We start from the raw sequence: 24,302 nt of genomic DNA on the forward strand, positions 1-24,302 counted from the left end.
GCTGCAGCAGTGAGGCCAAGGGAGGCAGGAGCTGGGGACACAAATAGAAAAACATCTGCTGTGATTTGACCATTTCACTTGCACTAATGTTGGCTGGATGGAGTGGCCTGCAGGCAAAGGTGTCCATCAAGGAAATAAACAAGCTGCTGCAGACTGAATGGGAGATTGCCCAGGCAGGTCACAAATGGAGAGTGAATGGGCTCTGCAGCACGACGAGAGGGAGATGGGACTGAAGCTGTCAGGCAGAACATATGGTCAGGACTCTCCACCTGGGAAGGGTTGGAACTCTACCCAAGATCTTGCACAAGAAGCACAGAGCATAATTAATGCAATTCTGAGCTGTCTTTTTAATGAAAAAGTAAAAATAACAATTTGCTTTTGCAAATAATAGTTGTAAGCATTGTAACTACTGCTAAAGAGGATTGAAAAATGGGTTATAAAAATTAATTTTATCTTTGCTATCTCTAACACTTATTTACATGACCCTCCCCTTTAAAATGCATCTAGCCTGGAAACTGGAATTAAGCTGGCTATTTAATTTTTTTCATTTTCAGATTGCTTTCTTTCCATATGTACTAAGCAAGATTAATGCAATGTTTTAAAGTTCTCTCCTCTCTTTTTACATTACTCATTGTTTTGGGAACATTTGTTAGCATTATAGATTAATTGAGTATCTTAAGGGTTTTTTAAAGCAATAATCAGCTTCCTGTAATTTTCTTTGTGATTTTCTGTGTCCTTTCCCACTCCACAGACTGATACAACAGCTAATTAATGTTTCAATGAATACCAAGCTTCTATTCTTAGTTATATTGACAGTACAGTTTTCAAAGATCTTTAGGTCCATGAGTGACCTTATGCTTATGACAAATTTTCTGCAACTCAGTGTTCTCCTCCAGCTTTACAGAACATTATGGCAACATTTATACAGGGAATTCACATTTAGTGGGAATGTTATCAGAAAGTTACTTACTGTCATGCTGCTTTGGACTGATTTGTGTAAATGTCTATTATGTTTTTAAACATTTTAGAATAAGAAAAAAAAGCCTTCCAGTCAGATGGGCAAAGTTTTGTGCCATCAGCTATGACTTGTCACGGTCAGCCCCACAGTTGTAAATTAATCTTTTTTAATCTATCGTGGTTTTGGAGATTCTGTAGACATATGGCACAACAAGGAAAACTTGGAAAAATGAAAAATGGCAAAGATTTCATCTTCTACTTTTCTATAAACATCGAACAAGCCAATGGGCTGCTCAGACAGAAAGAGCAATTCTCTGTGTTGCCCATATGGCAGAACTTAGGGAGGGTCCAATCATCTCAATCATCTGCCACAACTCCAGGATTCCCTGAAAATTACTTTTTCAATCTCCTTGCAGTTCTGAAGATGTTCTCAAGACTGAGAGCTAGCTGGAAAGATGTAATGAGACAGATGAACTGTCAGCCAGCTGTACTAAAGACTCTGAATAACAAAATGGCAAATGAGCCAACAGCTGTGAGCACAGCACTGCTTCACTCCACCTTTTTGTTCAGAGAGAGATCAGCAGCTTCTTCCTTGGCAAGAGCAGTGTTTTACACGAGGAGATTTGATGTGATCCTTGGTGTGTGAGCTGGGCTCTGTAAAGAGACACAATTCATAGTTCAGTTTTGTTTTGGACTTTATTTCCCATTTTCATGCATGCTCTTGGCATAGACAGTGACAAATACACAACAGCAGCAGCAGCAGTTCCAAACTCAGGTGAATAATCTCCCAAGAGAGAGTCTTCAAGTGTTGCTAAGATGTTCTAGCCTTGTAGAAGGTGTAAGTGCTGTGAGGAAGTTTTCAGGAGCTATTTGCAGTTTCTTTGCTGTGTATCAGTGGAATTGCTGCCACTGGCACTTTCCAGTCCCAGTTTGTTTCCTGGCTGTGGGGACTGTGCTGATAAGCAGCACACACAGAACAGGATCTTGCTGGTTTGCTCAGGGTCTGAAATGCTGGTATGTGCAGTTTTGTGGGATATCTTACCAAGTGATCCTAGGAGCTTGATGTGCTGTATGCTTTCAATGCAAGGAGCACAGTAGCAACTAGGAAGAATTTAATTTAAAGTTTGATAGGTCATGCTGATTATGTTTAGAATGGCTTTAATGCTGTAGATAACATCCCAAACAAATTATCAATTGCCTGTCCTTTCTTGTATCTGTTATAGCTTGGAAAACATTCAGTCAGTGAATTTTTCTGAAGCAAAGAAAACATAAGGTTTATCTTCAAACTTACTGAGTTATGTAAATATGCCTACAAACAGGCATTTCCTTTGCCATTGGGAAGCCAGCCCAGCTCTCCTCTGGGTGTTCTATCTCAACAAGAGTTTTGTACTGTGTAAGCAAACAATGGCAATGGCAGAGGGAGGAAATATGCAGGAAAACTTTCACTTCAGCTTAGAGCTAAAAATTACCAAAAATATCCTCCATTGAAACGACTTTGTAAGAAAGCAAAGGAAAGCACTGTTAACAGCAAGGATTTGCTGGAATTTCTGACCGAGGCAGGATCCTGCTGTGCAGTAAAGCTGTGGCTGAAGTGACTCAAACCAAACCTACATATTTAGGATTCTCCTAGTGAGGAGAAACGAGGGCTTGGTGCTGCTCCTGTGGCAGAACACACAGCTGTGCACAGGTTCACAGCCAGGAGCTGATGTGCCTTTTCTTGGGGTTGTTGTTTCCCTGCAGAGGACAAGCTGGAGCAACAGCATTCTCTGTTTACACACTACAAAGACCCGTGTCGAGTTGGTCCTGGGGAGGACAAGCCTTGGGCAATTGGTAAGACCTTCCCCAGCTCTCAGTGTGGGAACCTCCCTGTCTGTCACCCACAGCCAGCTCTGAATGCTTCAGCTGACCAGCAGGAAGAGTTGGGTGGGGGACAAATATTTATAAGGGGTATTTCTATAGCACAAAATTTTATAGACCTTAATAATATCTTGTGGAGTGATAATTAAGAACCAGAGATCTTGAACTGCAGTCCACATTCTAGAATTCATGCATCAAGCTACTTGGATGCCTTCCCCATATATTCTACTTTAAAATAATCTCTAGATCACTTAGAGGGGAAGGTAGCCAAATCATTGTTTCTGTACTTTGTGCATGCAGTGAAAGCCTGCAGCTTCTGCTCACAGTGTTCCATTTGGTGCTCAATAAATGCTGTCAGTGAGGATGTAACAAAGCAAATCAACTCCACGAATTTGTAAGATTTGTATTATAAAAGATTTCCTGGAACTCTGATGTATTAATACCTGGTGAGACTCAGTTGAACTTGCTGAAGTTTTAGAACAGGAATTAATACTTTCTCCAGAGGAGCTTTAATAACTGTGAAGATACTAAAGATAAGTAGAACCTTTTAATAATGAGGCTTTACTCTGTGGTAGGAGAAAAACAAATTAGAGCCATGGAGGCTGAGCAAGTGGAAGTGTGGAGGCATTTGCGAGGCAGTAGGGAGGTCTGGAGAGAGAAGGGAACACTCTGTGCTCTCAGAGCAGGCCCCTCTCTCCCACACACCTGAGCCTCTGCAAGCTTCCCAAGAGCACATCCCAGGAGCTCTGCTGGACACTCACATCTCCCTTTCTGTTCACAGGTACCCTGTTGGATCCTGAAGGATTATATGATGAAGAAGTGTGCACCCCAGATAACCTACAGAAGTATGCAATTCCTAACCTTTCCTCATGTTTTAGTTCTGTAAAATGCAAGGTCGTTGCTTGCTGTTTAACTTTTCAGATGTTCAGACTGAGAGGTATTTTATAGACTGAAAACAGAACAAATAATCACATTTTTACCCAGGGGTGTTTGGGGAAGCAGATAAAGGGCAGGAAAAGAGGTTGGTTCTCCAAGTGAGATAGGGTTGGTTTCAGGGGGTGAAAAGGTGAGAGCAGCTGCAGGCAGTGTCTGTTTGTCTCCAGAGCTGGTCCTACCTGGGCAGGCCCATAGCACAAGAAACTCCAAGCACTCCCAAAAAGGGTACGTGGACAGCTTGTGTGAAAGTTTCTGCAGGCAGCCAGATCTGAGGCCACAGCACTGTAAAGGGCAGCAACAAAAGGAAATGTAGTTTTCCTCAAATAAAAACCCCACAAAATTTAAAACACCACCCCCAGCCCAACTACTGAGTTACCCATTCATTGCAGGGTTCAATACACCTTAAAACACCAGCTCACAAATACAGAGAGGAATTAAACTGCACATCAGACAGGACCAGGAATATGGCTTAGGATCTTCCCGTGGTTCTAGTGCAGCATCACCTCTAAATAGTGTTTGATATTGAGAAACAGGCATCTTTGGTTTGAGCTAGGGCAGTTATGAGAAATACAAAAAATCTTAATCAGCAGAAGTCTTCAGATAAATTTCTTGAATACCTGTTTGTTAAACAACATGCCAGTGCAGAGAAATTAATAAGCTTTGCACATTTTAGAGCAGCACTTAACGAATGTGCCAATCCTTTTGTCACCTTCCCTACCATGAGGACGAGTTTCCTGTGCTAAACAAACACCTTACCCCAATTACTAACAATAAAAGGTGTTCTAACTATGCATTACCAAAATGTACTACAGAGGTAAAGTTATTTAAATTAAGAAGTCAGTCTAGATGTTTCTTTTGACACTCATAATGGAAAAGGTACATTATAGGAAGTTGATGTAATTACTTACCAAGCACAGTGCTCTTCATGGCATAGATGGACACTTGGTTGAATGCATTGAGTGAGGCCACACCCTGAGGTCTTCTTTCAGTTTAGAACAAAGAAACTGAATTCTAGACATCAGGTTCAGCTTTAGTTTACATTCAAAATAAAAATTTTTTGCAGTGAATCCTGCTTTGCACATTTGAGAAATTACAAAATTTCCAGACATTTCATTCACATGTTAAAAACATAACTTTAGTACATGTGAAAGGGATTTCTGGAAAGCAAAAATAAGGTAACCTGGCCCTACAGTCGAGTGTGCTATTGCATATCTGTATGTGGTGTAACATTACATTTTATGCCTCCAAGAGCAATTACATTCCACTGACAAATACATGACTGATGAAATAGGGAGCCATCAAATAATCAATAACAAATTAAGAATACTACTTCTTCTACCTCTGGGTGTGCACCCCTGGATGTGACAGCTGAAAAACAGCCCTGAGGCTGGGAACAGAATATACATAAGGCTTCTTGGCTGCCAAGTGTGGCTTTGCCTTTTCTGCAAGGTGCTGTAGCTCTTTTGCAGTGATGAAATCACCCTGTGTGAGTCTGCAATCCCCCTGCACGCTCTGCAGGGAGCAGGGCTCTGCCTGGGGACTGGGGGAGCCGTGGCTTCCACGAGAGGCCAAGGGAGCCTGTCCTGCTGACCCTGCAAAGGACTGGCAAACAGGGAATTTGCAAAGAAATTCAGGGAAATTTAAAGCAACTGATGGAATCTGGGCTTTAAAGACATTTAAATGTTAAATAGCACAGTGGCTGTGGGGCACTATCTAGCTAACAAATATTGTTCACATACACAGTAAACAGGGTACCTCCTAGAACTGATCCATTCTCAAACTTTTCAATAATAAACCTTCATAAATCTTTACAGGCATTTAAATTGGCCATGTCAGCTATCCAGAGAATTATTTCTTCATCAGCAGTCTTCTCTGGTTTATAAATAAAATTAAGTATTTCACATTACTAAAATAAATAGGCCATAAAAGCAGCAGAACAACTCGTTCTTAACCATCTCTTTTGTGTTAAGCACAGTGTACATAAAACATCAGGCTAGAACAACCGACTTGGTACAAATAATGAGAAAGTAATTTATAATTATCAAACAATTAATTAGCTAGAGGTAACAACCTGGGCCCTGCCACAGTCCTGGAAGCCAGACAAGCTTCTTCTCAGAAAGGCTTCAAGAAATGCACACAAATAATCCCTTCTCACAGAGATGATTTGGTTGTCACCTTTAGGCTAAGCACTGGAATAAAGCCATTTTTACCTCTTAACCCTAACCAGAGGCAGGCCTAGGCCTAGAGCACATTCTCTAGCACAGCTACGAAAAAATTTAAATGCCATTTTTCTAGTCTGGACAGGGGCTCACAGTTCTGGGCTAAAGGCTTCAATACCAGTGAGAAAAGTCTTGCTTAGCTCAGGTGCTTCTGGCCAGAATGAGAGATGGTCCCTGGAGGTTTGGGATGAGGGAATTTTGTTTTATGTCTGCCTTCCAGTCACTGCTCTTGGTGCTCCTTTGCTCACTGCAGCTGGGTCAGCACCACACAAGCAACAGAGGGATGGGGCTTTCACACTGCAGCCCTGGGGTACTTGGGACTAAAAAACCCTGTCAGGGAAAAGCAAAGTTTCAATTACTTTATTCTCCTTTTCTTTGTATCCTATGAACCAAGACATTGATGTCTTGACTAGAAATGTTCTCTCAAACTGTCAGCATTTAACTGCCAGCACAGCAGAGGCAGCTGTCCTGTGCTTGTGTCAGCTTCCTGAGAGACAAACAGCAAACCCCTGTGCACAGAGAGGTGCAAGTTCTCAGCAGCAGCACATGCATGCACAGTTACAATTAGCTTCCTTCATGTATTTGAAATTAATATTTCCCTTTCATGAGCACTTGTGCAGTTTAAGTGAATACCCAGCACTCATAGACTTTTTAAAAGACATAACTGAAGCTGAAACAAATTCATGTTTCAAATTAATGCAAATAAGATTTTTTTGCAGTAGTGCTGCAGAGCTAATCAGCAGTTTCTTCTATTTTGTTACTTAATTAGCTTGCTAAATATAAATACAATTTTTGAAAGAGGTCAATACCATCAAAGAACTTGCTTCCTTGAACCTAGGAAAAATAATCTAAGGAAGTGAATCATTTGCAAGAGCTCTTTGGAGAATTAAAATAGGGTGCAGACAATAACCTAATTTAATGTGAGTTATTAAAACAAAGCAACACATAAAAGAAAGTTTACTTTCATAAACTGATTACAATAAGCTCTAAGAACCTTCAATACCTTCCAAAGTCCAAAGGGGGGGTTCAGAAAAGTTCTGATCAAATAACTACATGATCAGAGTTTTGTCACCTTTATCTGCTGCAGCACATAAAGTGCACCTCAAAGGTATCAATTGACCCAAACTTAGAGATTATAACACTACTGAGACCTATCAACTGTAGCCAGTGCTGGGGCCCCTCTGCCACCATTCAGGTCCTTCCAAAACCCCAGAATTTGACAAAGCAACCATCTGAATCTCACACATTAGAACATATCACAAGTTCTTGTCCCTTGTTTTTCCTCCATTATGTACTCTCAAATGTATGCATTTAAAAAATTCCTGAACCCAACCCCATAAAATACATCCAAGTCAAGTCTTAAAAACCACAAAAGGTGATCAAAAAAATTTTTTTTTTTCCCAAGGTGAAGTTAAAGGCCCTGTGCCTGCCAGGACCCAAGTTCATGGCTCAGTGTTTCTCCTGCAAGAGTTGATGATGCAGCCTAATGGTGTAATCAACTCTTACAAGGGAAACCACAGAACCGTGAGCTCAGGTGGTGGCAAGTGAGTAAAGGAGGGAGATTTTGGAGGAGGTGGTTCTGAAAGTTTGTGTTTTAAGGCAGATACAGCAAAACCACAGCCTGAGCAGCCCCTGTGGGCTGTGCCACTCATCTGTGCTGTGCTTGATGTCCCCCTGTGCACAGCCTTGGCACGGGCGGGTCCCAGGCCGGCTTTTGCTGGCGTGGTTGGGGCTGTTCCCCTCTGTGCTGCTTTGGCAGAGCTTTTAACTAGAACACAGGATGGTAAAACAAGCTTCCTTCAAAATCCAACACAGCAGCAGAACAGCACAGGATTACTGTAAAAACAGAGTGACAGGGACCCTTGTGGGGTACCTGGTCCAAGGTCACATTCAAAGCTGGGCTCAGTTCAAAGTTAGATCGAGTTGCTCAGGGCCTTAACAGTCTTCTGTTTAAAACCTACAGGTTTAAGTACCCAAAATAAGTATTTTAATGGGAGAGCAGCATGTCATTTCCTTGAACACAAGATTGGTACCTAGAAAACAATTCTCAGTTTTGAGTGCTTCTGTATGTGGCCTTGGGCTGAGTAATTTCCTTGCAAGGTGGGGCAGTGCTAACACCCCTGCTGAGTAACTCCTCCATGTGAAAGAGTTTGCAGTGACATCCAGGAATCAAATAAATTAAGTTGTCATTTCTAGTGAAGGAAGACCTTGGGGTCCAAGACACAGTAATCTCATGCTGAAACGTGCTGAAAACCACCCACCATGTGCCCAGATGTGTGTTCCTGCAAACCAGTCCTCACCCACACCCTGTCTGTAAAGCTGGATGTTGTAATTTCAGGAGCTGGTCTGATCAGAATGGAGAGGTTGTATCAAAGTGCTCAGGTTTGTACTAAAGCAATCCAGGAAACATCCTCCTCCTCTGCAGTTTCAGCAACACTGGGAATCAACAGAGGGGCTCTGAGCTGCCTTGTATTACTGATGGCAGGTTCCCCTCTCAGTGTTTGTTCTCCTGGCTTCAAGGGAGCTCTAGGGCTGCACCAGTGATCCCAAGCCTGCCATGAGGCTTTAAGAGCACTGTCTGCAGTTAGAACAGCCTCATGCTGGAAAGCATTTGGAGAAAGATGTGCTTTACAGGTTCAACAGTCCTTTGGGACTGGGATTATCCTTACCAGGGAACTGGAGAGAACCTTGGGTAATGCGTAAATGGCCAGGATGAGCAAACATTTAAACATTAAACTTGCTTTGTTTGTTTGTTTAATGAAACAGGGTGCTGGAAAGTGAAGAAGGAAGGAAAGGATACTTGGTTTATCCCACCAGCAAGAATCACAGTTCCAGTCAGAAGGGGAGGAAGGCATCACTGAAGGGAAACGGGAGGAGGATTGACTATATGCTCTATACAGAAGAAGGTCTCTATCTGGAATGGAAAGTGGTGAGTTTCAGAGTAGCCAAAAAGGCTGTAACTTGCACAACACACTTCTCTGAGTGGCACTGCAGCCTGTTCTGTCTGGATTAACACTCAAGACTCCTGGGAGGACCTGCTGCTTTGCTATTTTCCACTTCTGCATGCAGGTACCATGTTTGTAAAGCTACTATATCACAAAATTGAGTTTGAGGATTCCTGCAGCAGCACTGGTAGGTGTACTGCTCTTCTAAAACAATCAACCAACCTTGATTTCACTTCTTTCAAGCTTTTGCCTAACTGTTTTGCCTGATGCTTTTCCCATGCCTGCAGTCTGAATATTTTTTTAATCTTTTCAAGTGTCTAGATGTGCTTCTATACCTATATAAACCTACCTAAGTTACAACTCTGCAATATGTAGGCAGAAGCTGACATGGGCTACCCAGAGGGAGAACCTGTAGGGTGCAGTCTGCTCTTCCTGGTGTAGGGCCTTGCCCTGTACAGAGTTCCATGATGAAAACAAGGAACTCATTCACATCTCCTCACCATACCCTACACGTGGATCACCTCCTGCAGCACTGCAGATGAGCCTGTCTGGAACTACACAGATGTTACTGTAAAAGGAAAGAAAAGGTGCAACAGATTTCATCCAGACCAGCTCAGCTGCTACCAGTGGCTCACCTCACCCTCTGCAGCACACTGCCATGCTCTAAGTGGCAGCTCCCCATTAGCCCAGCCAAACCAGGCTGGTCCCACTCCACTATAATCCACTAAGGTAGTTCAAAGAGGCTGAGTTCTGATGTGTGGAATGACAGAATGATTTTTCAGCTCCTTATCTTTTGTTCTCCTCCTGCAGGAAGTGGAAGAGTTCAGCTTTATTACCCAGTTGGCAGGCCTGACAGATCACCTACCAGTAGCAATGCGTCTCATGGTGTCTACGGGAGAGGATGACCCTTAAAACCGACCAGCTCTGAGAGATTAGAAGAGGGAAACATGAATGATATTTCAAAAATATCAGAGGATAAGATTGAACTATTCTGGTGCCACGTTAGGAAAGATGACCAGACCTGACCTGGGCTACTCCCAGAAAGTACCAACAATGTGGATCTAAAAAGGGAAGAAATGGAAGGGGCTGTGGCCAACAGCCACTGTCACAAGTGGCTCAGGCAACAGGGCAGGCCTGTACTACAACGCTCTCACTGTGGACCGAAAGGAACCGAGATGGAAGTCCTAATTCCTTCTGAACCAGTGCCATTCTTACTAAAACATGTTTTTATACTAATATATAGCACAATTTAGTTTGTACTTAGTCTGTGAGTTAGTGCCGCTCAATGGTTTTTGCATCATTTCTTTGTCTAACTACGAAGCTGCAGCTTTTTCTCTTTCTTTAGCCTGTGACAGTGGTAGTTCGTGCTTGCAGCAGCCGCATGCGCCCGCACTGCATGCACCGAGAGGGACCGGGCACAGAACCTGGCAGCAGGGCCGGGAGGGCCCCGCCAGGCCCAGCCAGGGGCACTGGCACTGGAAACCTCCTGGCAGTACAGGTACACCTTAAACCAAACAGCTCTCGCCAATTTGCAGACCAGTATCTTCCCGTCTGAGTTAAGGATAATTAAAAGGTTTGGAATCAAGACTTCAAGAACACAGTTCCACCCTTATTGCAGCTGTGTTCCCACTGAAATTATGAACTGTTTTTGTCTGAATAATGACTCCAGAATCAGGCCTTCAGCTTTCTAAATGCAACTTATTCCCTTAAGAAGAAATAGTTTCCCTGTAATGTCTTTTCTTTCCCATGTGTGGGACAGTTCTGAATTATGGTATGGGATATGTATGTTACAGTACAGTGAATAGATTCCTGTAGTACCATTGGTAACATCAGAGCTAACATTCTGCCTTAGCTAGAAAGGGTAAGTGGGAAATGAATTGTAAAGTGCATGCTAGATATAGAGTACAAATAAACGTAAGTGACATTTGGGGGGGAAAGGTGTAGAATGGTGTATGATTGATGAGGCAGAATAACGTGACAATTTTCTAAAGGAATCAGTACACTTAAAGGGGAAGTGGAACATGGCCAGCAGGAGAGTAGAGAATAGATCTGTGACTCTTGGCCTTAGGTAACTGCTTCCCAGGAACAGAGGCTGTTTTGATGTCTGTGAGACATGATTCTCCATTTGTTATGCACTCATAGACTTGAATGGGGGTCTTGCCATCTGATTCATAGATTCTTTCCACTAAAGCTCTTCAAATGTGGGGCTCCCCTCTGCCATTTTGTCCCCATGGCCTGACCTACCCAGCCTCTGTAATGTTAACAAAAATAATGAAAAACTGAGAATCGGGTCCATAACGAGACTTGGCATTTTTTTAGCAATTTAATTTCAGAGGATTTGTGTTGTTGGGAGAACACAGAGACCCCTTCTGTTTTAACCATTACTTAGTTTCTTCTGCCTATCTCCTGTTCAAGTTTAGAGTTATTTCCTCTTGTATTACAAATTCCCTGTGTTAAGAGGAGTTAGCCCAATATTAGATGTACTCCATTAAATAACCTGTTTTAGTTACACTGCCCACAAACTCCTGAGGACGCTCTTGTTTTGGTTTAGTTTACACCTGCTGTGAATCAGCTTGAGCTAAATCAGAATAGATCTAAATTAGAAATCTCAGTCTGCACAGCCTCTGGTACTTGCTTAGTTAGCTACAGTAAACAACAGAACTTGTACTTAGATCTGATTTTGCAAACAGTGAAACTCGTAATAGTCATGAGAGTGCAGGACTAACAGTATTGGTGATTCCAAGGAGGCAGCAAGGCCACTGCTCACCCTCTCCCACTGTACCTGGTCTTGACACATCTTATGCCTCATTTCTCCAGTCCTGGGGTTCCTTCAGCAGAGACTGCCTCTTTAAAGTGTACTGTGCCAAACCGTGGGGTAGTCTGAAGTGTAACCCATGAGGACTCAAAAATGGAACCAGACTCTGTTCCCCTTTTTATAAAATTAGGAATTCAAGTTTACAGAATCAGAGACTTTAGTGTACTACCCCAGTGCACCACCAGTTTCCCACTTTGTATGTCTGTCTTTATACAGAGGGTGCACATATGTGCAATGTGTTTTTCGGGTTTCTTATTGCTCCACTCAATTCAGAAAAACTTGTACCCAAACCAATGCTTTTTAATCCTGTTTTCTACCTTGCTTGTATTTTATTAATCTTTTCTAAAAAACCCAAACAGTACCAGTAGCAATTTGTGTGCTGTCCAGCAGCTATTTCTCAGTAGTAAAACTAACTACAAGGTACAGTATTTTTAATAGTTTTCCTAACAATGTAAATTACGATTTGATATCAATTTCACCAAGTATCAGTTGCAGGAGCTGAATTTGACACTGTGTGGGATACAAACATACAACTACTGCCAAACAATGTTACATTATTTACAGTAAAACTAACATGGTCTAAATGACTCTAAATTTCGTTCTGTGGCTTTGTGCTGACTGAAAAATCAGCCACTTTCGTCAGCTTTTTGAGATCTGCTGAGAAAGGTGTTTTCAAATTTGAAGTAAACTGTTTTAGATTTTAGATTACATTTTGACTAGATCCTCAGTGCTCAAGAACTGGCTAGCTGTAAAATGTTCTCTTACACAATACACATACTTTTAACCCGTGTAAGTAGCTCTTTCTAATGTACTGTCTTAGGGATGTGACTTTGCAAGGGAGTGATGCTGGGAGGTTCAGCACTGTGGCACCACTGCACAGATGCTCCTTGGTTTTTTGCATTGATCCTGTGCCTTCTGATGCCTCAGCAATGCCTGCAGGGGTCAGAGAGTGTCTGTAGCAGTGAGCTCCCCCTTCCACAAAGCAGCCTCCAGGAGAAAAACGAGTTTTGCCTACACCACTCCAGCCACCACAGTTCCATCCAACACCCCACAGAGAATCCCCTCAGACAATGCCTGCACTGGCACGATATCAATCATCACAGGCCTTAGGCAGACACTATAGCATAGAATATTTGCATTTAAAAAAAAGGGGGGTGGGGCTGGGGGTGAAGAGACCACACCCAGGACATCAAACCCTGGAAAGGTTTTTCAGATGTCAATCCTACTTTGCTTATGGATAGCATGACCCAATTTCTAAGTAGAATGTTATATATAAGAAATCAAGTTAAGCTTACTCTACTATGCTTATCCCACTTAGTACTGGGATTTCAGGCATCTTCAAGAAGCGAGTGGTAGGACTATGCTTGGTTTATTACCTGCCCCTCACCAGGGATGCTGGAGATGAAGTGTCATCCTTTTTCAAAAGCCAGATAACATCTTCTGTTTCTCACGTTCAGTTTGCATTTTACAACAGCACTTCTAGAACAAGGGAACAAAGGCCCAAAGAGGACAGTTGAAAACCAAGCATTTCCAGAAGTTCTGCAGGTGTCAGGTCCTGACAAAGTTGGTAACTTTAGATCACTTCAAAAGGCACCCTAGAGACAGAGCCACTAACACAGGGAGATAACAGCCAGCCTCATGCTGGGGGAAGAGGCATTGAACTCATTCCAGTGGTGCCCAGTTTTATTCCATCCCAGCCTGGACACTTGGCAGAAGCTGTCTAAAGCCCCCAAACAGAAACTGCCAGAGCCTGGCTCCAGGAGCAGCCTGCAGCCCGAGGTGTGTCCCGCTGGCTGCAGCAGGAGTTTACCTGCCTAGTGCCAGTACCATGAGAAGGTTTTATCCCAGAAGCACTCTCAGTTAGTCTGGCCAGACCCTCAGGCCCACTTGTTGTGTAGGACAGTAAGATTTAAGGAACACACAATTCCAGTGAGGATTTTTTTAGTGGCCTTTGTTTGGTGGTGCAGATGAGGCCGATCTGACTGTCCCCAGTTTGGTGTGTGAGCTACCCTGGCTCACACAGCAGCACAGCAGTGTCAGCACATATCATCAGCTCACAAATGAAGCAGTTTTGCCTCCTCCTGGCTCTACAGGATGAGGACAGAAATACAATTCAAGCACTTTGAAAACCTCCCAATTTTATCCATTATGAGGGTCAAATTGATACTGAAGGTCTCACTTTTCCATGCCATTTTGTTTTAAATATAATCTTGATGCTTTTAAAGACTTGTATTATTGCTGAGGTTTAGAAGTCCTGTAATAAGAATAACCTTTTTTTATTTCAATGATTTTTCGGTATTGTATCCTTCTGGAACCTAATGTTTTTATATGGTAAGCACACACCTTCTGACATTTTGTTATAAATGTATTTAAAAAAAGGAAAAATTTAAATATTTTCATTGGTTTCTTTACCTGCAAGAAAACCACAATCACAGACCTGATAAAAACAAGGTATTTTAAACAAATATGGAGGGGTTTTTGTCTTTTATTGGTGCTGAAAGGAATAACTGGTTGATGCAAACAAGATAATAAAATTTCAAGGCTCAAATGACTCTGTGCAGTCACTTTCTCTGGTTTTGGGGTGTGGAGTCTGATGTCACCAACAGAGATCTGACTCCAAATCACAGCCGAGTGGGTGGGTCAGGTACAGCTCACTGTGCTACACCTGTTCTAGTGAACTTGCAGAAAACACAAGAGGAAAGAAATGAGTCCTTTTAACTCCCCCTCCACTGCCCAAAGAGCCCTGCACAGACACCCTGAGCAGTTTTCCAGGGGTGCAGCCCTCCTGCAGAGCACTCCCCGTGCATCTCAAGCCCCTGCTCTAAGGACAAGGCTCTGCACTGGAGCCTGGCCCAGACTGCAGAACAGGGCAGGATGGAGGAGCACAGCTGGGCACCACAGCAGTGATCTGCCCCGAGCTCAGGTTTTTATCTCTGTGCTGGCCAGTCAAAGATAAAAAACACACCACACCCCGTGTGCAATTGTTGATTTAACAGAACAGTGTCAAGAGAGAAGAATCCATTTAAATGGTTTAGTCTTCCCGAACAATCCTGTAAAAGCCAGTATGGAACTCCTCCTTGAAGAATTTATTTTTTCCAAAGCAGAAAGGATGAAGGCAGTGGAATGCAAATGAGTAAGAAAAAGGACAGTGCACAAGTTTCTTGTCATTGCCTCAGGAAGGCCCCATCCCATCCTGTGAGACAGGACATCAGAGATGGATTTCTGCAGCTTTCTGCATTGCTGAACAGGTGATTTTTGTCTGCATTCTGATGCTACCCCTGCATTATACTTTGACAGACTTGATTTTCCAGTGGTAGATTCCTAGACTGCCTCTCTTGCAACACCTGACCTATTTTCCATTGCTGCAGTTGGTTATTATGTGAGCAGCTCATGAGTGGGTTCCTTCTATGAAGTGCTAAGGAACTACAAGTTAAAAACACAGCAATTTCTTGGATATTTGCATATTGCAGACAGTTATAAGAACAAGTACAGAAAACTGCAGCTCCTTCCTGCTCCCTGTGCCAGGAGCTGCAGCTCCTGACGAACTCATGCCCACAGCTGCCGTGGGTCAGCACTGTGACAGCACTGCCATCTGCCTCTTTGGCTATTTTACAGACTCTCTTGGCAAAGCACAATTATGAAAACACAAACCTTCCTATTTCCTGCACAGAATGCTGCTAAAACCATTATTCCTGCAGCCCTTTGCTTTGACTATTTAATACTTTGGTGTAGCAATTCTCCTTGTTGCAGCAAATTGAAGAGGCTCATCTACATTTCCATGACCTTTCAGAAGATTATTCCAGATTTCCCATCCACCACTCCTAAATCTGTATGCCCATTTTCTTCCATACTTTCCCTGACATTTAGGGAAGCCTCCAAAAAGTCACTTGTGAAATCAGTGTGTGGGGCTTGCTAGGAAGACTGGCAGGAGAACAACAATCCCATTTCTCATATTTTACATAATGTTAGATTTAACCACTGCTCCTAACAAAATGTGGACAGGAAGAATGCATTAATTGAAGGAAGTATTAGAAGAAAATGGGAGGAGGAAAAAAAATCTGAGAATAGTTACACAGAAAGATGGAATCTCAATCAACATTTAATTCAGGATGTCTATTCCTCCTCCACAAATGCCCTCAAAACTCCTTCCTGAGTCTGATAAACACTTCACACTATTGCAGATAACATGAGCTGCTGAAGTTGTGTTCAGCCACTGACACCTCCCCTGAGGTACCAAGAATCACATCTGAATGGACAACTAATCAGAAAAGGAGATTAACTCTAATAGAAAAATGCTACAGCTTTCCTGTATCTCATCAAAGGATAATTGAATATAATCACAAAATAAAGGGGAATTTTCCACATTAACACAGCAGCTTTCAGCTGGCTCCCCTGTCTGTAAATGGTGGAATTCCTAGAAAACAGCACCTGCTTACTCTGCAAGCTGCTGCTGCACCTTCTGCTGCTCCCACAGGAGCACCTCACCAACTCAGAGTGCCCACCACTGCCAAACCCTCTCTTCACCTTCTGTAAGTAAACCTTCGATGTCTCCAAAGCCAAACCCAGCTGAATAACTTCACAGTGCCTCAAGTACCACAGTATTTGTAGCCAGGTGTGTCAGAATATCCTTTGTAAACACTGCAACAAAAGGCCAAAGCTCCGCACAGCTTTCACTGTTACACTAGAGCTGATGCACCAGGGTTTGTGCCAAGCTCTGCTAAAGCTCCTCAAGACACAGCAGTTCATGTCCAAAGCAACCCAAAGCCTTAAAAGTCCCATTCCTATTTGGAAATGATTTGGCTCTTCCAAATCCCAGCAACAGGATGCGTCAGCGTGCTGAGCTCAATAGAGCCCTTAATGTGCTCCTGAATGCTGGGCTGTCATTAGGACAGGAATATTGGGAATATTGATATCCCTGACCGCCTTCCACCCAGCTAAAATGGAATTTGCCTCACAGATACACACATTAAACACTGTATTAGCTACTAACTGATATAAATCCTCCTGCCTTAATAAGCCCAAATGGAGGATGGTGGCCAAGACGCTGCAGTGTCAGATGAGGGCACCAGAGCTGCCTGCAAAGCACAGAATGTGCAGGGCACGGGGGACAGAGCCCACAGATGTGACCTGGGACCCACAGATGCTGAGCAGGACAACTCACACAGAGTTCAGGGTGCAGCTGTGCTAAGAACTGCTTTATTCCACAACAATACTGCTGTAATTTTAAGACTCTGGATTCAGGGATGTTTTCCAGGGTACATTGGATGAGAGCCTGAGCAGCCTGATCCAGTAAATGATGTCCTGCCCATGAAGAGGGGCTGGAACCTGATGGTCTTCAAGGTCTTACAATCCAACCAAAGTTATCCCAGGATTCTGTGGATTCAAACAACTGAAGGAGTTCCCAATACTGCCACAGCATCACATGCTGCAGTGTCTGCTCAGAAGCCTCTGAACACCTTGGTAGTGCGATGTGGGAGTTCAGATCCTGAAATTCCCCAGTGTATGATCCCACCACCTGAACAGAAATGAACAGAAAGAGATGAGCATGATGATGGGAAGATGACATTTTTCCACATCAAAAGTAATTAGGTACCTTTTTTTCTCATAAAGAGGTTCATGAACTTCTAAATGAGCAGAGGATTCTCAGTTTGAACACCCAGCCCTGCTACACTGTGGGTAATGTCCTCACTACCTTTTCAGATCTACCTAGGTATAATTGTTACCTTCTTTGTAATAAGTTCTTAAATACCTCAAGGCCAATTCAGAATTTTGAATACCCATCAAAATCCAGCTGAATCTTTCTCTACATTTAAAGCTGCAAAGTCTACAGAACACCAAACAAACAAAAATACTGGGCCTAGCATGGTGCCAAGCACTATGCTAAATATATTAGTAATGAAAGGTGTATCACTCAAGACAAACTAATACTCAGCATGCAACCTAGTCCATCACCTCAGCCCCAAAATCAGACTGTTATGAAACAGGTATTTAAAACTATTTTCTGTTATTCCTTGGTTACATTTAATTCCTCTTTTCCACATTTGCCAACACTTTTTACAACCACAGCAGACTCAGACTTCTAACCAAACTTGACTTGTGTGCCACAATAAGCACATAGGGAGGACTTCATGCTGCAGCCACTTCATTATAAGTGTTCCTGAAACTCTGTGCCACTTTTGAACTCACAGGGTTTACCTGGTGAGATCCTTTTGCCCTCAGCTGACCTTGAGTGTCCTTTCACCTCACCACAGAAACCTCACAGTGTTTCAAAGCTCTGTTCCAAAGTCAGAGCAAATTAGGAGCTGTAACTGTAGCATTTATTATACACTGGCAGAGAGAAACCCTGAGTCTGGGCAAGGGCTGGGCAGTGGCTCCACACCCAGCATAAGACGTCCTTGTCCAGGCCTGGATTCCTGGGCTGACAATTACCAGAAAGTTTCTGACCACAAGACCAGGAAAGTTCAAAACCAGCTTCCAAATGACCATAATGGAATGCAAAATAAACAAAAAAGTTCCTCTCTGAAACCCCAATGCTTTTAAAACAGAGCTGAATGTATTTTACAGAGATTCCAGGCTTGAGCCTAGCTGCAGGAAGGGATGATATAGAACAACCCAGAAGGTCCCACTCTGTCCCACACCAAGTCCTGTGTTTGGTCTGAGGACAGGGAAAATACAGAATTTCTTCTGCTTCTGGTTCATGCTTATAAATAAGGGAAGCATAATTATCTGTTCGGGACCTTCAGTTTATTTTTTAAAAAACCCCAACACAGCTATTTTTACTCATGTTTTAAACGTGGACAGAACTGGAGCTTATAAGCAGAAACTCTTGAAGTACGAATAGCTGCCTGTCAAGGCTCTGTGTGAGAAGACTGTACTAAAAGAACAGGGGGCAGGGGGAATGGAAGGAAAAGGAATTGCAGGAGATACTGGATCTGCAGCCATATTGCAAAGATAGAACATCTAAAAAGATTTTTAAAATACAACATAAAAAGTTAAGTACATTAAGAAAGATTAAATGGCCCTTAATTGTTCAGGAAACATTCCCCAGAACACACACTGCTGACGAGTTCTGTTGGTGACAAGCGTGACTACACCTTGCCTTTATTTTTAGACATGCTTTTTTTGTTAAATCTTATTTTAAATGTAATTATTTGATTAGCTGTTGCCCAGCCAACCCAGGGAAAGCAAATACAGACTGTCTCAAAAAGAGAGTCACCGCTCTCAGCTTCTAGGGGAGGTAAAAAAAGAAGCAGTGTATCTCATTCCCAGCTAGAGGCAGGGACACAAGTGGAATATTCTCCCTGCAAGCAAAAGGATATGGGCAGCAGCGTCCAAGAGAGCAGCAGGAAGCTGGCACTGGATGTAAGGCACTGCATTGACCTGAACAGATGATCTCCTGTGAGAAAATCCCAGTGTTTATTCAGGGCCTGCCTGACTGGCACAGGGACACAGCAAAAATGGCACCATTCTGAATGGGGACACATCTGCCATCAAGGGTGCCCTCAAAGACAGAGGGACAAACAGCACCTGAAAGGGCCTCATCACATCCTCACCAAGACCTCCCACTGGTACCTGTGCTGCCCCTCTGGAACAGGGAACACACTGCCAACCATTTCTGTACCTCAGCACACCCACAATGGGACACAGGAGCTCAGCCTGGCACCACCCTGCTCTGGGAAGAACTGCTGAGGGTCTGAGACTCCCTTTTGGAAAGGAAATGCTGCCTGTACCTCTGCCCTGCTGCTTCATTCATGTCATCTGTGAACATGAAACAAACCCCTCAGCCTGGCAGCACCGCACACGGGTGAGTCTGCCCTTGAAGTGCCTCGTGTCTGTGACAAGCACAAAAGAAAACATGCAAAAATTAAATGTTTTGTCAGCACAGACCCAAGAAACCTGTGGAGCAGAGCACCTACTACAACAGACAGAGACTGTTCTGCATTGAAATATGAAGGCAAAGTCTTCCCTAGATATTTCTTTTCCTTCTTCACATTTTAAAGACTTTTTTTCATGTATATTGCAGGCTATGTGTCAAGATAACGCAAGGAAAGATAAAAACCTAACATTTAACACAGAAGTTGACTTCACAGTTCATTTATTCTGCTGTGCAACACAGAAGGAACAGCGAGTTTTTGTTGAGCACTAGCCAGTATTAACAAAAAGTGAAGGGCCAGGGCAGGGCAGGAATCTAAGCCCCTGAAATCTATAAAGAAATTTACTTCATGCATGAAGGAGAAGAGATGCAGCTTCCCTAAGTTTCATACAAAACAGAAACACACACTAAGCCATCATAATGCAATATGCCAGCAGTTTTCAACCCAGGGCCACCCATAAGGTCCTGATTTTAAGCAAGGCCAAGGCTCAAGAAGAAGCAGTGCCAACAGAGCCACTTAAGGGCCCATCACCTAAACTCCACTGACAGCATGGAGTCCAAAGATCATTGTTACTCAATAGAAAGAGGCAATGAGAAGCATTATGGAAAACTCTTAACAGCATCAGCTCACAAGGTAAGAGACACAAAACTCCAGAGCTGACTTCAAGCAGCAGGAACATGAGCAGCCAAGATTAAAGCCACTGCCTTGGCCCTCAGTACCATGTCCCAGCATGCCAGGACACACACGTGGCAAAACAGCCAGCAAAATTATGTGGTCTGAATATTCTCTTCACACCAGTCATTATCCCTGTGTGTTCTTGGTTCCCTCAGGCTGGAAGTCACACAGATACAAACTCAACACATGAACTTTGGTTTCTCAAGTCCCACAGTTGCTCACAAATCACAGCAAGCCTCTTGCCCAGCTGCTGTGTCCCTGTGGGCTGGCGGCAGGAGCTGACACATTTTATTTTGGGTAGGACAGAGCCCAGGGTGCTGGGATGCACAGGGAGGGGAAGGTGAGAGTGTCCATCCCCCCTGCAGCTCAGCCCCTCAGCAGCCCAGCAGGAAGGGCACGATGGCAGCTCGGGGACATCCCTGGCCAAGCGTCCCCCTGGGCGCCGGTCCTGGCAGCAGCCGGTTCACTCCCGGCTCTGGATGCACTCCCAGCCTTTCCACCCCACGTGAGGGTGCCTCATCCTCTGTCACCAGCCCCTGGGCACAAGTGACTTTGCTGCTGCCTGTCAGGCAGGCACGGGATGAGACATGCAGACGTGCTGTGGAGTGCCTCTGGCCATTCCTAGAAACACTGCAGCTGAGCAGGGCCATGGCATTTCAGAGCGCCGCAGTGAAGGCTGTTTGTCTCCCTCTCACCTCATTCATCGCTGCAGCTTGATTTATTTGCTGATTGTCAGCAGTGTGAGTAATTGGTTTCTTAGATACCCTAACAGGAAGCCAGAAGGCGCCTTATGTGAGGACAGAGACAGCAGGATCCACCACCCTGCAGCAGCAGCAGCACACTCAGACCTGCAGCACCCACTCCTCCCAAAGCACGAGTACATCACTTCCCCAAGGGAGTGATGTGCAAGGCAAGAGCAGAGGCTGTGGGAAATGACAGCAGTGACAGGCACAATGCACAGCAAAGGGGCTGCTGCAGCTCATCACACAGCTGCACTTCAGCAAAACCCCCAGGAAGAAGCAGAGGGTACACGGCCACTCGTGAGTAACTCAAGGCCAAGATAGCCTGGGACTGTGCCCACACCTCTGTGAAGAGCAGCCAGACCTGCAGCTGCAGGGCTTTGCCTTGGCACACAGGAAGATCAGCAGCTCTTATTCATTCATTACTGCCCTTGTCCACAAAAGAGGCAGCTCCAGGGCTCTCAAATCCTAGACAGAATCCTGCTGGAGGGGGAGAAAGAAAGTGGGTCATCTTCATGACAGCTTTTGAAAACAAAACCAATGCGCTATAGCTTGGTAAATATATATATATTTATATTAAATATGTAACTTCTATATAATATAAATATATTTTACATGTGTGTTAAAACCCAGGTGGTTTTAATTAGTGAGCTATCCAAGGATTTACTGCCTGAGTCTTTATCTGCTGTATCTCAGTCAAACCTCGTAAGGCTGCATCTGAAATCACACTGTGCTAAGAAAACAAATGATTAAAGCAGAGCTAGGGAGTCAGGGGATTAGTCTATTCTGCATGGCCTTGAGCAAGTCATTTTTAGCTCTGAGGCTCTAATCTTATAGTGAGCCTGGGGCAGATGAAACACTCACACACCCACACAAACCACACTTAGGTTTTTTTCTCATCCGAAAAAATAGAGATGACAACACACACCTCTCTGAGAAGCATCTTAATCACTAATCTGCATTAAATGCTTGGAAATGTGAAGTCTTACAGTGATTAAGTACCAAGCCAAATTAACATTTTGCAGTACTATCAGAGTCAATAAGGTAGAATGACAACACAAGCACCCATTGTATTCAGCTCACAATCATCACTGGAAAAATCCAACACTAGGAAGCTCTAACAGTCTCTTCCCCCCCTTAACAACCAGCTGTAACTACAAATAGAATACAAAAGATGAGTGACTAAATGAATTAGTCCTGAACTGCATCCTCTATCCTGTTAAATGCAGGAAGCCCACACAGAGCAGTTTCAAAGGGACTAATGAAGGAGAAAAGCAAGCTCCAGGATCTCAGTCCTTGAACTGCCCAGCTTTCAGACAAAAGGCACCAGTTCTGCAAATAAAGAACAAATCTTGCAGCTGCTGTGATTTAGAAAACACCCTTTAAAATGCAGGACTTGTCCTTCATTAGGGCCATGACAACTTCACTGCCCAAGGAGTACTATTCACTCTGTATTCAGCATAAGAGTTTGTTGCCTGCCTGCTTTAACAGTAGGTACAGGTCTGGATTAGATTTACTGGCAGTTGCCACTGTTTGCACTAGTTTTCCACTTCCATGCATGTATGGATAGTGTATCCTATAACACCACAAGTGTGATTTGCACGAGGGAGCTGCATTGCAAGTCTCTGCTTTTTCCTGATTTATAATCTGCTGGAAATTTAGAAGTGAGTTCTCAGCACCCTCTTGTGGAGCTGTGCTGTGGTAACCACCACACCTTAGTAAAATTTCATTGCAATTCAGAACTACAGAACAGTTACTTCTGCAGTAAAGCCAAAATTGGGAAGTTAAATGTGAATGGCAACACTTGGTAGTTTATTATGACTTTTAATACCTGACTAAAACCTGTGTCCTGCATTAAAAAAGCTGCCCAGCTATACCGTGGCTCTATTGCAATATCTGAAGTGTAATACTGTTAGTTCAGTGCTGGCAGAGGAGCCTGTCTCTATTAGAACGTGCATCTGTGCCTGCAGGCCTAGTCACGATCAAAGCTGTTGTCATTTAGGAAAAAAAACTGCCTGTGGTGGCAGCACCGAATAAGTTCCTTCCAAGAGAAAATAAGATTCTTGCCCTGCTTATTAAGATGGCCATAGCCAGCAGCTCTTCCAACTCAGAACATCACTGCAATGCTTCTGTCAGCTCTGGGAACAAATGGAAGGCTGCCTGCTGCTCCTGGGTAATGTGGTTTTTTGATAAAGTGGTTTTCCTCCCCAAAGTGTGTGCCTGCAGTAAAATGTCCTTTGGAAGAGGACAGAGATAGAAGCAGTCTTTTATTTTGTTCTTGCACACATGTATAAGAAATGGCCAGTGTCCCCCTGTAAGCAGCTGTTTTCCACACAATTTACAGATCACATTTTAAGCACAAACTGAAGAATTCATGTAAGTCAAGGAAGACTGATATATACAATAAACAGGCCTCATTACATACACTTGTGCTAAGGGCTTGCCTCAACAGCTCCCAGCAATTTTAACCAGATCCTTAAAGCAGTTGCAGTGCTTGTCTAAATGCACAAGCTAAACCAGCAAACAGTAGTGATGCTGGCAACACTCACAGTGAATTAGAACATGCACAAGGTTTCTTGAGCATATCCATCAGATTTTGCTCCTTTAAGGAACCCACAGGTGCTAAAATATGCTCAGCATTCCTTGCTTCCAGTGGTAGTTTGTTGGGGTTTTTTTTGTTGGATAGCAGCAATGCAATTTCTGCTCCAGATGAAACTGAAGATGTTCAACATGCACACAGCCCTGGGAACAGAGTTCTGCACATGGCTGCTACAGCATCCACCTTCTGCCCTTCCCTTTCACTGCCCCCACCCCTGAGAACCTCTACAACCCCAGGTCTCACATAAAAAGGGTTTAACAAGGATGCCCCTCAGTCACCATCCCTAATATCCACTACAGGGACCATGTAACTTCAACATATGTAACACATAACAAAATACAAATTCCCATCAATGTGGATTTCTTCCCTTTGGCATTTTAACAAATTTATGTTTTATTTTTTTTAGGAAGTTCAGGCACATCCATACACAGTTATCTTTGAGAAAGTTAATACTATCCAACAAAATACTCTGAATTTTTGTGGTTTTTTCCTATCTTATCAAACATAAATTCTAATATGTTGCTAACCAGTTTTGTGTTCCAAGTGGAACACTACTTTTTTGCTGGATCCAGAATGACTCATGCAGTTAAATGCCCTTTCACAAGTTACTCCTACTGCAGAGCAAGAACAGCAGCTCATGCCTGCTGTGTCAGGCCAGACACAGGAGTTACAGGTCACAGCCAGG

At 43.5% G+C, this 24,302-nt stretch overlaps 1 protein-coding gene across 3 annotated transcripts in view; it reads left to right on the forward strand.

The window, feature by feature from the left end:
* The window catches only part of SMPD3 (sphingomyelin phosphodiesterase 3), a 104,154-nt gene extending 89,877 nt beyond the window's left edge, over positions 1-14,277 (forward strand). For all 3 annotated transcript variants that reach the window (XM_063410856.1, XM_063410857.1, XM_063410858.1), the window contains exons 5-8: positions 2,698-2,787; positions 3,596-3,659; positions 8,736-8,898; positions 9,725-14,277. In XM_063410856.1, the coding sequence (XP_063266926.1) occupies positions 2,698-2,787; positions 3,596-3,659; positions 8,736-8,898; positions 9,725-9,826 (419 nt within the window). In that variant the 3' untranslated portion in view covers positions 9,827-14,277. The remainder of the gene's footprint in view (positions 1-2,697; positions 2,788-3,595; positions 3,660-8,735; positions 8,899-9,724) is intronic.
* The last annotated feature ends 10,025 nt before the right edge of the window (positions 14,278-24,302 follow it).

The sequence above is a fragment of the Prinia subflava genome, chromosome 13 (assembly GCF_021018805.1).
Source record: "Prinia subflava isolate CZ2003 ecotype Zambia chromosome 13, Cam_Psub_1.2, whole genome shotgun sequence".
NCBI lineage: Eukaryota > Metazoa > Chordata > Aves > Passeriformes > Cisticolidae > Prinia > Prinia subflava.